We start from the raw sequence: 14,621 nt of genomic DNA on the forward strand, positions 1-14,621 counted from the left end.
GGTATTTAATCCAACTCAGAATAAATGTTGGTGCAAAAAATTTAATTTTAACTTTTGGAGCATTTAGCTCTCACAATGATGATCCTTCCAAATGCTATGTTAAATATGTAGCAATAATTATGTATTTTTCCTAGCTTGTGATATAAGGTATCATGCCTCTTGGTGTATTATTCTTCGATCAAGATTGCCTGACTTCAAATGAAGAACTCCACTTCAGAGCTCTGCTTAAATATAAGACTATTACCTGAGGAATTAGTACTAGGCTGATTTTCAGTTATGTATCCTGGTATTAATAAATCGTTATTTCCCATGGAATAGAGCGTTTTTGTTACTAGTGCCTGGTTTTTAGACATCTACACTTGCATTTGTGATAGTGAAAGGGAAGAGCAATACAAACTGCAAGGCGAAATCCGTAGAAGATCCAAAATCATTGCAGTCAGTAGACAGAGGCATGACAGTGTTGCTGTTAAAAACAGACCCTGAAAAAAAAAAAAAAAAACAGACCCTGGAGTACAGAGTACTTGGATTCAGGTCTAAATATTCAATAGCTGTATGACTTGAGCAGTTACTTAACCTCTTCCGGCTTCAGTTTCATTGTCTTGGTTGTAAAAGGAGGGTTGCTAGAGGTTTAAGTAAAATCTGTGGGTTTGTGTCTGTATGTATCTGTATACATATGTATATATATCTACAATTAAGAGATATAGATCAGGGATCCCTGGGTGGCGCAGCGGTTTGGCGCCTGCCTTTGGCCCAGGGCGCAATCCTGGAGACCCGGGATCGAATCCCACGTCGGGCTCCCGGTGCATGGAGCCTGCTTCTCCCTCTGCCTGTGTCTCTGCCTCTCTCTCTCTCTCTCTCTCTCTGTGTGTGTGTGACTATCATAAATAAATAAAAATTTATTTAAAAAAAAGAGATATAGATCATATTTTATATGCATTATTTTGTATATGGATATATATTAAGATTATATACATCTACTTAAGATGTATAAATGTTACTCATTTAAAACATATACGTGGATATATACATATATTCACTTCAGATTTTATGTATGTAATAGAGGCTCATTTTTGGCAGGTGGTGTTCCTTAAATATTAACTATTATATTGGCTTGTCACTTCTATGTCTGAACTGCTAATGAGTTAACAAAATTGATTGATCTGATGATTCTTGCCATGTTTTTTCTTTCAAGTTTCAGTTATAGCAAAATGTCAATTAAGAAATTGAGTAAACACATAACAAGAAGTCTTAGAGCAAGGTGCGAGTTCATAGATAGGATAATCACTTCCGGAATACATACAGATGAAGTCTTTGTAGAACTAGAAGAGGGGCTGTTAATGGACTTTTGTTTTAGAGATGATGGATTAATGTTTATTCTGATGAATATCCAGCCTGATGAGGACCCTCCTAGCAACTGCCTCTCACTGCCTAGTACTAAAACAGTAGCTTTCCGAGTTAAGTATAACTTCCAAAACACTAATACCTGAGCTTCATAAGGACAGATTTTGTTTGTGTTGGGTCATTGCTGTATCTGCAGAATTTAGGCAAATGCCTTACAAATAATGGGTGCACAATAATTATTTCTTGAATGAACTGAATGGATGGAAAACTTGGTTTTTTCTTTAAAATAGGATTAACATTAAAAGCAAAAACAAACAAACAAAAAGTAGCAGGCTTTCCTACTTCCTGACAGATTTCTGAACCTAGGAACGCTGGTAAGCAGGTAAGCAGGGATGAGGAGCCGTATATGAAGGATGTAAGTGCAAACATGTACATTTAGCAAGTATCCTAGAAGTCAAGGATTTGGTTAAGCATTCACAGGAATGTGTGGTGTGGTGCCACACCTAACTCAGATTCCTGTGCAATGGGTCACATTCATATTACAAATATTTGCTTAGCATCTGACTAACTTTAGTGTCTATACTTCTACTTTTCTCTGGCCAGTGTTTTCAGAAATCCTTTACCTATGACCAAGTTTCATAAAGTGACACTTTAACTTTCTGCAAACATTTGGTTTGCTACTCAGCTTTGACTAGCTAAAATAATCAGTTTGACACGATCCATTCCACAGGTGGGGTTGATTATATTGCATTATTTATAATTTAGCTCACAACCTCAGATAGTGAATTAAAATAACATTCTCAAAATTATTCCCAACAATCATCTAAATACATATTTGTTTTTACTGCCATAGCAAATATTTTTTGAAACCAGAAAGAAGTCCCCTTTCATAGCATAGACAAGCTAATAATTTGAAGCGGAAACAATTCATTTGTACAAACTGTAAGTTTTCCTCATAATTTTCATAACGAAAACTGTTAAAGTGTTAGTCATCCTTGGCTGAGCTATACTCAATTCTACATCTTTTCTAAATATAATAAAACAACAAACAACCTTAAAGTACATTATTATTGATTAGACATGATTTCTTTTTTTTTTTATTTATTTATTTATGATAGTCACAGAGAGAGAGAGAGAGAGAGGCAGAGACATAGGCAGAGGGAGAAGCAGGCTCCTTGCAGGGAGCCCGACGTGGGATTCGATCCAGGGTCTCCAGGATCGCGCCCTGGGCCAAAGGCAGGCGCTAAACCGCTGCGCCACCCAGGGATCCCTAGACATGATTTCTTAAAGCGGTTTTTATCATCTCATTTAACTTTGGAGCTTCCAGACAATAATGAGTCACCAAAAAGCTATCATTGATTTATACTGCACATTAGCACATCAGGTTTGGCCCAAGAACTCTGTGGGTCCAGAAGGAAAAAGAAAGACGACTACAAGTGAGCAGTGGCAGAAATACTCTGAAAACGCCTATCTGTATTCACGGTAAGCAATTAGGTCTAATGCGAGGATAATGAACATTCAGGTTCATTTTATTCCAAGGAACTGTTTCTGTTCTTGAAGCTCCGTGTAGAAAGAGTCCTTAGGGTTAGAATACTATTGTGGGTGATAAAATTTTGCTTGGCCTTTGGGCATATAAGGTGAACATTTTAGAACAAAAGTTTACAACTATAGATAACACAGCATCTGATCAATGTCAACACACTTGGCGTTTAAGGCTAATCCACATTGGAAAAACAATCATCTCCAGGATGAAGATCAAAAATCTTAACACAGTGTCACCTGAGTTGCTAGAAAAGATTTATTTAAAAATCGATCCATAGGATGTGTTTTCACATTTGTCAGTTTCTTTCCACTTGCGCGCTAGAGGGAGGCACTTTAAGAGTTATTAACTGTCATTCTAGGAATAAAAGACACTGAGTTTCAGCAGTGATTGGTAAATAGGGCAGGGAATTAAAATGAAATTGGATTAAAAAGAAAGTAAAAAAAATCACTGAATTAGAAAATTTCACCAAATCTTGTAGATCATTAATTTCTGATTTGAATAACTTCATTCTTAAACAACAACAACAACAACAACAACAACAAAAACCTAGTAGTTATCACCCACCCATGCCCAAATAAGTGAATATACTACAGCTTCTGATGTTAAGGTATCATGGTTTTGCTGTTTGGGCTTGTAAGGGATTTTAAATATTGACAAGTACTTTGAGTTATGTTTCGAGTAAAATTTCAAAATGTTGTATTATGCATAGGTTCCAAAGTGTCAGAAAAACCGAAAAGTCGAATAAAACATATTAGAAGAGCTTAGGAAACCGTATAAAAATTAAAAGGCTAAAATAACCACTCCGTTTTAAACGTGTAAAAATAAATCGAATTGGTTCGCGGGACTCGAATGACTTTTTTTTTTTTTTTTCTTTTAGATAGTTGGTATGTACTGAACCCGGCACAACACCAAGTAGGTCCTGGTACACACTAAGGAATATCCAACCAGGTAAATACATCAGGGTGATGAGGCCCATGAAATTGAGTGGGTAGTGAGAATAGTCCCAGGAGCAAGCGCCGCACGAGCGGAGGCCCAGGCCCCGGCACAGCTCCCACGCGTAGAGGAAGGTCACGTAGACGGGCACCGCTTCCAGGTGCTCCAGCCGCGGCTCCAGTGCAGGTGGAAGTAGAGTTTCTCCACCACGAAGCTGCAGCTGCCGTACAGAAAGGAGGACCAGAGCGACGTGTGGCCGCTGGTCGGCCCGTCTGCCTGCCCAAGAAAGTGAAGAGGATCTCATCCCAAAAGCCGTGCGTTCCGAAGAAGAGAAAGCGGAGCGGGTCCGGCAGCCCCAGAGCCGGGCTCCCCGACGCCCCCGGTGCCTCGGCGGTCGTCGCCGGCCACCTGCGCCCGGAGCGGCGGGGGCGCGCGCGGCCAAGGCTGGGGCCGCTGCTCGGGCGGCCCCGGTGCCGCAGGCGCAGGAAGCGCTTCGGGAGCACTGGGCCGCGGGAGAGCGCCAGCACGTCCTGCAGTCCCGCAGCCCCAGCGCAGCGGCCCCGCACCGCCGCGCCCGGTCCGCCGCGCAGGCCGAGCCGCAGCGCCTGGCCGCCGGGGTCTGCAGCGCCACGCGGGCCGCCGGGGAGGCCGGAGAACTGAAGACGAAGGCGCTGGGGCAGCGCGGCCGGCAGGCAGACCTTCTCCGGGGCGAAGCGGGTGAGCGAGTGCAGCAGGCGGCGGCGGGCGAGGAGAACCCCAGCCTGCGGAGGTCCGGGCTGCGAGCGAGGCGTCCCGGGCATCCCGTGCGTCCCGTACTAGCAGAGTCGCTCCAGGCGGGCAGCGCGGCGCCGGCGGCCGGCGCTTCAGCAGTGGACAGCGGCTCCGGGCGGCTGGCTGCAGCCTCGCGCCCCCGCCCGCCGGCCCCTCCGCGCCCGCATCGCCGCGTGCGTGGAGCTGCGGGGCCGCGCCGCCGACGCCCCCGGGGGAGCGCAGGGAGCTCTGTCCCGGCCGCGGCCCGATGGCAGCCGGAGCCCTAGAGTCCGGGAGACGCGCGGCCGCCCAGCCCGCGGAGCCCCCGCGCAGCCCCCCCCACCCCGCGCCCTGCCCTCCGGCCTGGGTGGGTGCAGCCTGAGCCCTAGAGTCCGGGAGACGCGCGGCCGCCCAGCCCGCGGAGCCCCCGCGCAGCGCCACCCCCCCCACGCGCCCTGCCCTCCGGCCGGGTGGGTGCAGCCGGAGCCCTAGTGTCCGGGAGACGCGCGGCCGCCCAGCCCGCGGAGCCCCCCCGCGCAGCCCCCCCCCCCCGCGCCCTGCCCTCCGGCCCGGGTGGGTGCAGCCGGCCGCGCCCGCGCTCCCTCCGCGCGGCCCACGGAGGAGTGGAGGCGAGGACCGCTGCGAACCCCGTCGCCGCCGCCGCTCCGCCCCGCCGCCTCTGCCGCCGGCTCCTGAAGCCGAAAGCGAGCAGTGACGCCCTTCCCGGCCTCCCCGTGCTCCCCTCCGGCTCGCCCTCTCCCGCCTTCGCCGGGCCCCCCTCCCGCTCCGCCCTCCGCGCAGAGGCCCGCGGGGTCCCGGCGAGGAAGCCCGGCCGCGCCTCTCCGCCCTCCTCCTGGGACGGCGTCGGCGGGGGAGGCAGGAGCGGAGAAACCCCCACCAGGGGTGACCCGAGCTGCGCCGGCTGCGCGGGGGCCCGGCACTCCCGGGAGCGCGGAACCAGGGCCGGGCCCGCTGGCGAGGCGGAGGGCCTCGCGCCACACGCCAGAGGCCGGGCCGCGCCCAGGCTGCGGTGCTGTGTATTTAATGTTCTGATTCAAAGCCGGCCGTGTCCCAGGCACGAAGAATAAACACGAGACTCCGTGCCGCACCCCAGCATCCGAAATGTCCCCTGGTTCACTTTTTCACTCTCTCTCCCCGACAAGACTGTTTTCCTAGGTTAGTCTGCCAGGGGCCAAGACAGAGATTCAAAGCTCCCTACCCCCCACCTCCCACCCCCGAATTATGAAATGATCTGAGGCCAGTTGGGTTGGACGTTGCTCTGGCTGCCGCGGAGGCTCTTGTCAAGAATAGCACCCTTGAGGGATCCCTGGGTGGCTCAGCGGTTTGGCGTCTGCCTTCAGCCCAGGGCATGATCCGGGGGTCCCGGGATCGAGTCCTGCGTCGGGCTCCCTGCATGGAGCCTGCTTCTCCTCTGTCTGTGTCTCTGCCTCTTACACCCCAGTGCTGCTTTTTCTCCTTGCAGAACTAGATCATCCCAGAGATGAAGACTGAGAGTGAGATTTTTTAATTAATTAATTAATTAATTAATCTATTTAAGGTAGAATGAGAGAATCTAGAACTTTGGTGTGTTGGGGGCTGCGCTTTTTTTTTAAGATTTTATTTATTCATGAGAGACAGACAGAGGGGCAGAGACACAGGCAGAGGGAGAAGCAGGCTCCATGCAGGGAGCCTGACGTGGGACTCGATCCCAGGTCTCCAGGATCAGGCCCTGGGCTGAAGGCGGCACTAAACTGCTGAGCCACCGGAGCTGCCCTATTATAAACTTTCTTAAAGATGCAAGGAAAACCTTGAAAGGTCTAATTTGATAGTTCACACTAGTTCATCTCAGGGAATGTAGGAAAATCTTTTGGATTAAACACAAAAATTGGTATCTTCTATTTCTGTATTTTTAGCCTCCACACTTAACAAAATTTCAATTTTGTGTACCATACATGTCTTATGAATTATATTGGTATAATAAGACATGTATAAAATTTATGCATGTATAGTACATGCATGTTCTAAACACGCTAATTTTTTAAAATTAGGGAATGTATAATAAAAAGCTTGTGTCTCACCACTGTTGTCAATGTATTGCTCTGCTAAGTGGGGAGTGGGTTAGATTACTAAAAATCTCAATGTTCTAGGTCCTTTTTTTGAATCTGTTTCTCATTTATTCCGGGAGAAGTAATGCAAAATAGAAATTAACAGTTATAAGTCCATAGCAGAAAAAGCAGCTATTACCTGTTATTCTATATTTCTTTTTATATTTTTGTTGTGGCCTCGCCTTAGTTATGCCACTTCAAAATGTATGAAACACTAACTTTTTTAAAAAGTAGACCAAAAGGATAAAAGGAAAAGTTTTTAAAAAGGCATGAAACAAACAAACAAAAAAAAGGCATGAAACAAGGGGCAAGGAAACTATTCATTATATAACTTGCTATTATTAATTATTTACACTCATTGCCTCATTTTAAAAAAAGTGAATATCTTCTACCATTCTGAAAAGCTAGCCCACCAACGATACCAATCTTTGTTTCTGCTTTATCTTCACATTGTTCTTTTGTTTTAAACACTTCATTGCTGGTTTCCAAATGGAAAACTGCAGCATGGCTTTGCTGATCCATGATGATTTTATAATTTACAATGGTTGCATCAGAATCTCCATGATCATAAAAATGCTTAAAAGCATTTCTGTGTTGGTCTTGACTACTACAAACATTAGGTTGCAAAGATCCACCTGTTAAAGCAGCAACTTGCTGGGAGTTGGTGGGCATAAGGGTGAGGGGAATTTAAAAATAGGAAACAGGAATCTGCAATAAAATAACATGAGTTGAGACTCCCTAGGTTAGAAAGTAGCCATTCAAAGGATGTTTTGAAGCATTGTTCTTCCATGGAAAAGACAGTCTTCTTTGTCCTCAGAAGCTGTGAAGCTGTCTCAGTAACCACTTGTAGAGATGTAACAATTCTGGACTGGCCAGGTTGAGCTGTGTAGCTAGTGTGACCAGGGAGAGATCTGCTAATTAGGAGAAGGGTCCTCTGGAGGATTATGATAATCTTCAGTGAGTTGTTGTCTAGTGAATATGGGGTCATGGTTGTAGTCTTTTAGATGTGCGGAATGCCTGAGACCTTTCATTGCACACCAGAAGAACAAAGGAAAGTGAGGGGAGAGTACAGCATTTAGAAGAAAGCTTAAGGGAATTTCACTAGGGTAAAGCATGAATGTAATGACAGAAGAAAACAGTAAAAGGCAGCAGCCACATTAACACTAGATATAAAAACCTTTCTTATTATAGATCAAATTATACCCATACACCCCCCTCCTATATACTATAATCATCAAACTAAGAACACCCACTCCAAGAAGGCTTGCAATTGCTGAATGCTAGCTCCCTAAAAATACTACCAAAACAGCCTGTTGCTAAGGCAAAACTGAGTTTGTTGCTTACCAAGGTAAGTAAGCTTTCTTCCTTGACAAAGTTTTAATAGCATCTTGGAGCAGGAAGGACAATGTTGGACTATTTAAGTGGTTTTGGGTTTGAGTTTAAAATGGGTCTTTCGGGATCCCTGGGTGGCGCAGCGGTTTGGTGCCTGCCTTTGGCCCAGGGCGCGATCCTGGAGACCCGGGATCGAATCCCACGTCAGGCTCCCGGTGCATGGAGCCTGCTTCTCCCTCTGCTTATGTCTCTGCCTCTCTCTCTCTCTCTATGGGACTATCATAAATAAATAAAAATTTAAAAAAAAATAAAATAAAAATAAAATGGGTCTTTCAATACAAGGGCTTGATTAGAATTAGCTAATGATTATGATAAACTAGTTTTGGATTGGTGGACATAAGATGAGTGTCTTGAGGTGAGTGTTTCAAAAAGCATTGAGAATCAATAAACATTTATCTCTCTGCTCCAGAGCTTCCTAGAATAAAAAAGTTGTGTTGATGAAGACAATAGAAGTCATGTTAATGAAGACAGCCAAACAATAATGTCATGGCCACGTAGACAATAAGCTTTAGAGATGTCTGATCTTGGATTCACACAATCGGATAGTGAGGACCAGTTTGGAATCTGAGGAGAATAATTTGAGTAAGGACAGGTAAAGGTAACAAAGAAGCAAGGCTGACATTGAGTTTAGCTAAAATGATGCTCATCCTTAGTGTGTGTGGAGGGCAGGGGAAGGGAGAGAGAGATTGATTGACAGTTCCATAAAAACAACCGTGTAAAATATTTGTCTGCATATGTCTACAGTTTCATTTACTTTACCTATACTCTTTCTTTTTTCTTTTTAAAAAAATTTTATTTATTTATTTATTTGACAGAGATAAAAATAAAAGAGAGAGAGACTGAGAGCACAAGCAGGGGTGGGGGTGGTGGGTAGCAGGAGAGAGAGAAGCAGGGTCTGCATGGAGCAGGGAGCCTGATGTGGAGCTCCATCCCAGGGTCCCTGAGCCAGAGGCAGACACTTAACTGACTGAGCCGAGGCGCCCTAAGGAACAGACTTTGAATAAATTCTTTAAATTCACAACACTTAAAGAAAAGCCAAAAGAGCACCAAGCTGTTTTGGAAAATCTTGCTTAAAATTTTCACTTTGAGCAATATTCAAATCAGAAACACTCCCTTTGTGTAATTTTGGCCTGCCTGCCAGTGACTCACCTTCAGTGCGCAAGGAGAGGATTTCCCCTCCCTAGTTAATTCCATTATGTTTTCAGAGGAAGGAGTTTATTTTGAATAAAACTACTTGGGTACATTGGTTGAGGTTTATGGGTGAGAGGTCATCACTGTCAATGGATACTACTTAATGCGCACCTACGTGTCAGCTGTGCACTTCACATAGATTATCAGTAATTCCTACAACTGTTCTCTTATTTTTTTGAACAGATATTGAAACTGGGGCTCAGAAAAGTTACTTGCTCAAGGTCTTAGCTAATAAGTCCAATGCCAACAATGAAGTCATTTCCACTTGACATCACAGCTCATTTGCCACACACTGTGTTGTCTCTTATGTTCTTGTATTAAAGCCACCTTGAATGAGTTGAAGTTGCAGATTTAATAAAAAAGATCATTCTGTTTATAGTTCTAATGGGCTTTCCTTTAAGAATCCCTAACCCCTCCCCAGCTACTCCATCCTTTTGGCTATCATTTTAATCATTAACCTATGCAATCTTTCACATCCTTTTGTTGTTACTGTTCAGTACACTTATTTATTGTGCCACACTTTCCCCCTTCTGCGTTTCATGACAAATTAGTAATGGCTCTTTATTTGTACAAATGGGGCTGTCTGGAAGGGCTTGCTGTTTGGTGTGGAATAGAAGATAGAGCTCAGATAATAGGAAAATAAGTATGGAATGCAAATGTATTCCTGTGCGTTGTCGGGACCTGTCTCTAGATATCGAAGTTCAGCAAAATCACACCCTGCTATTCCAGTTAACACATCTATTTGTGGCTGTCATAACCTAAAAACCTAGGAATGCTTCCGTGCAGAGACTTAACCAATAGATTTGCATGTGTTCATCTAGTTACCTAAGTCCACTCATTTTTTTGAAGATTTTACTTATTCATGAGAGACACAGAGAGACAGAGACAGAGACACAGGGAGAGGGAGAAGCATGCTCCACGCAGGGAGCCTGGCGTGGGACTCGATCCCGGGTCCCCAGGATCACACCCTAGGTGGAAGGCGGCACTAAACCGCTGAGCCACCCGGGCTGCCACCCAAGTCCACTTGTATCTGGTCTCCAAAACCTAAGTACATATTATATTTCAGCATGTTCCGTATGAATCATACATGGCATTCTCATTCTAGAATGTACATGGGGCATTTCTTTCTAGGGTAGTAAAGATAATATATTTTATAGTTTAACACCTAGTTATGGTACTTCTTGTTGGGGCCAGGCGGGAAGGGAAACTCCTCAAGATGGCGGATACGCCAAAATGGCTGAGGTTCCTGTCACCACCTCCGCTTGGGACGACAGCTTGAGCAGACCCTTACACCTCTCCTTTGGACTTCCTCAACCGAACCCAATGCCCTTCAAACCCCAGAGGAGGAAGTCACCTTTGACTGGTCGAATTGCAATCCTTCCTTTGCATATGAGCCAACCAATAGGAAACCGTTCTGCCTTACAACGTTATGTAAACCCTTGTTTACAACCTTGTCTTGGCACGACTTCCTCGACTCACTCTCTTTCCCCCGTGAGTCGTGGAACCTCGCCCGAGGGTGCCTGCAATAAAATCTGTTCTTGGACCCTCGCTTGCCTTGGTGGTCTCATTTCCGTCTAGTTACTAAAAAAACTTAACACTTCTTAATTTTTTTCAGTCATTATCCATTTTGTCCTCAATCTTGTGACAAACAGCTATTTTTCTAATTCATACTAAACAAGTAAAACGAAAATGCAACTTGGCAAAACTCACACGCTGGTAATGGCAGAGTTGTTTCTCATTTAAAATCCAAAAATTCCTTCTTCCAGACTACACTCCCTATCTTACAAAATGTCTCCAGCCCACTGGAGGGTTCTAAGCACCCACCCTAGCTGTGTGAAACAAGCTTACTGATCAGGGCTCAGAAGAGAGGAGTTATTTTCACTTGAATTCCAGAAGGAAGTGAAGGAGGCCTGAGTCAGTCCTGTTGGCCAAGAGCCTGGATTTCTTAGGCCCTCTGTGGAGGATGCAGTTTCTAGAACTCAGTATACTCATTGGCTTCCTTAGCTAAGTTGCTGGTTCTACTTACTTAGTGATTACTTAGTGGTTTTCTTCCTTTAACTGTAGTTATTTGGCCTGACCTGTGTGACTGTTTCTTCTGTGAATGGTCGTGTTGGTGACATATTGCTTTCCTCTGAGATTACGACTGCCACAACTCTTGCTTTAGAGAATATATATTTCTTATATTTATATCCCATATTAATTTTATTTATAATAACTAAATATAAATATATGTTTAAATATATTTTTCTTCGACACACAGTTATGGAACACTTATGTGCAATATTTTGTGCTATATCTTGGACATAAACAATGAATATAACAAAGTCTACTCCTCTTGAAGTTTCAAGTATAGTTTACTACAAAGGATATGCTTGTCTATTGAATGCATTGGAAATAAATATATGTAGAAAGTAAAAGAAGTACACATCCCCCGTGATACCACCACCCATAGATAACCACTGTTAATATTTTGGTATGTAGGCTTTCAACAATATTATAGTATCACCTAAAAGAAGATTATATTATGCATTCCTTTTATAATTTATAATTGCTCTTGTCACTTATTGGTGATTAGGGAGCATCTTTTGATTTGATAATCTGCTACATCATGGGTATGACAATAGATTCCTTTGTAGAGATATCCCACAATTTGTTTAGCCAATCCCCAATTTTTATCTGGTTAGGTTGTTTCAAAAGTTTTGCTGCTATAAACTTTTATGCGACAAGCATTTCCTTAATTATCTTCTTCATGTAGCCATGTTTATTTACTTAGACCACATACCCTTAAAGTTTAAATAGAGAATCAAAGTATATACATTTTAAGGCTTTGGTGCTCTCTCTCTTTCTCTCTCATAAAAATAAAAATCTCAAAACAAAAAAAAGGAGACATACACAAAAAGGAGATCATTCAACTTCTGTGGATTCTAATGTTGATTTAAATGAGCTACTGTTTGGACTTTCTTGACCTTCATTGATTACATTGTATATAAATGAAATCTAGTAGTATTGATATGAACTAGTCGTGATAATAACCAGAGTGAAAAACTAACTGAGCTCCAAACAAGTTTTTCTTCCATCTCTTCATCCTTTCTTCTTGCTAAGGAAGTCTAGGGAGGAGAACACTTCTTTCTTTCTTACTACCAGTCTGCCTAAATCCTATCCTGAACCTCTTTCCTAGCAATCTTTTTGTAGAAAATTATGGTGCTAAAGGGCAGAAAGGGGAAACATATGCGAATGTAGAGAGCAGTTGTGACTGTGTCTGGCCTTCCAACTATTCCTTACTCTCACATACATGGCAGACATAATTATTGCTGCATATTTTCCCATTAAGTCCAGAGTTTGCCTTGGAATCTCATTCAACAGAATGATACAAGAAGATATCATCAATCAACAGAAGTTGGCAAGAAAATGAATCATACATGGCATCTCATTCTAGAATGTACATGGGGCATTTATCTCTTTCTAGGGTAAATTCGATATATGATAATTTGCATTTATATACATACGTTCTCATGTTTTGGGTAATTGTTTATTCTTTAAAAGTTCTCTTCCTGGTAAGCAAATCCTCACAGTAGGATTTTTTGAGATCACAAGCCTTCCTAGAACATTTAAAAAACTATTTAATTTATTTATTTCAGAGAGAGAGATAGTATGAACAGGAAGGGGGTGCAGAGGGAGAAGGTAGAGGGAGAAGCAGGCTCCCTGCTCAGCAGAGATCCCAATGCAGGGCTCCATCTCAGGACCCTGGGATCATGACCTAAGCTGAAGGCAGACTCTTACTGGACTGAACCACCTAGGTGTTCCCTTTCCTAGTACATTAAATGTGTTATTGTTCGAGTTACACATGACTATCTTTTAATATTACATGACATGAGGTGAGTTCTTTTTTGTGTTTAAGGCTAAAAAAAGTCATTGTTTGGAGCCAGAATAAACAATTTGCAAATAAATGGGTTAGAATTTGTACGATATTCTTTTTTTTTTTTTAATTTTTTTAATTTTTTTTTTTGTACGATATTCTTAAACTGAGTTTCAACAAAACTATTAGAATATTAGGTATTTATTTTACAGTAAGGATAAATAGGTATTTATTTTACAGTACAGTAGGCTCAGTCAATACTGTTATATATACACAATTTTTTTTTTTTGCCTTTGCATAGTACTTTATAGTCTACAAAGTGCTCTCATGCTTGTTTTCTCATTGGTTCCCTGAAATAATGTGTGATAGGCAAGAAGTACCATTTATTGCTAGGGAAATTCCAAAATAGTAAATTGTATTTCAAAATAGGTTAAAATAACTCTTGGAGAGGCGGAGCCCAAGCCTAGATGATTTTTTAATCTAGCTTTTATTTAATTTAAAAACAATTCACATTGTATGTGAACTATTCTTAGATAAAAAAGAACTACTACTTTCCTATGGTCAATATTTATAAGATACAGAAAGTTATGCAGAGAAAATTTCCCTCTGACATTTGTCCTCCACCCACCCATTTTCCTTTTGGGGCAATATCATTATGTTAGTATTAGTTAGTTGGCTATCTATGCAGAGATATTCTATGCATATACTAGTGAATAGAAGTCTCCTCTACCATTTTTTATGCTGATGCTAAAATACTATATATTTTATTCTGTACCTTACTTCTTTCACCTATTAACTCTGCACATAAATCATTCCAGATCTATGCATAAAGAATTCATCTTCAATTTTTATTTGAAACAACTAAGTAGGGCATTGATTGAGTGATTCACTATTGATCAAACCAGGCCCTTACCAGTGAGGATTTAAATAGTTTAAATTCTTTCATCATGGTAAAAATGTTACAATATATACAAACATACATGGCCAACAGACTACATGAAAAGTTGTTCAACATCATTCATCTGGGAAATGCAAATCAAAACCATAATGAGATATCACCTTACATGTATCAGAATGGCTAAAATTAAAAGGACAAGAAAACAAGTGTTGATAAGGATGTGGATAAAAAGGAACACTTGTATAATGTTGGTGGGAATATAAACTGGGACGGCCACTGTGGAAAATAGTACAGAGCTTCCTCAAAAAATTAAGATGGAAATATCATATGATCCAATAATTCCACTATTAGATATTTACCCCAAAGGAAATGTAAACACTAATTTGAAAAGATATATATGCATTGCTATGTTTCCTGCAGCATTATTTACAATAGTCAAGATATGGAAGCAACCTAAGTGTCCATCAATAGGACACTTATCAAAAGATAAGAAAGAAGGAAGATATCACACACACACACACACACACACAGAGGAATATTATGCAGCCATAAAAAGGATGAGATCATGCCTTCAGAGACAAGAGGGATGGACCTAGCAGGTATTATGCTGAG

The 14,621-nt window shown here is 42.6% G+C and overlaps 1 protein-coding gene across 1 annotated transcript; it reads right to left on the reverse strand.

The window, feature by feature from the left end:
* Positions 1-2,852: 2,852 nt before the first annotated feature.
* LOC144299636 (transmembrane protein 229A-like) lies at positions 2,853-4,706 on the reverse strand. The gene has a single exon (XM_077875023.1). It carries the CDS (start codon positions 4,615-4,617, stop codon positions 3,814-3,816), a length of 804 nt encoding a protein of 267 aa, XP_077731149.1. The 5' UTR covers positions 4,618-4,706; the 3' UTR covers positions 2,853-3,813.
* Positions 4,707-14,621: the final 9,915 nt, after the last annotated feature.

The sequence above is a fragment of the Canis aureus genome, chromosome 27 (genome assembly GCF_053574225.1).
Source record: "Canis aureus isolate CA01 chromosome 27, VMU_Caureus_v.1.0, whole genome shotgun sequence".
In the NCBI taxonomy this organism is placed as follows: Eukaryota; Metazoa; Chordata; class Mammalia; order Carnivora; family Canidae; genus Canis; species Canis aureus.

Excerpts from the sequence above, each read along its gene's own strand:
- LOC144299636 (XM_077875023.1), bottom strand. The coding sequence starts at position 4,617 with ATGCCCGGGACGCCTCGCTCGCAGCCCGGACCTCCGCAGGCTGGGGTT.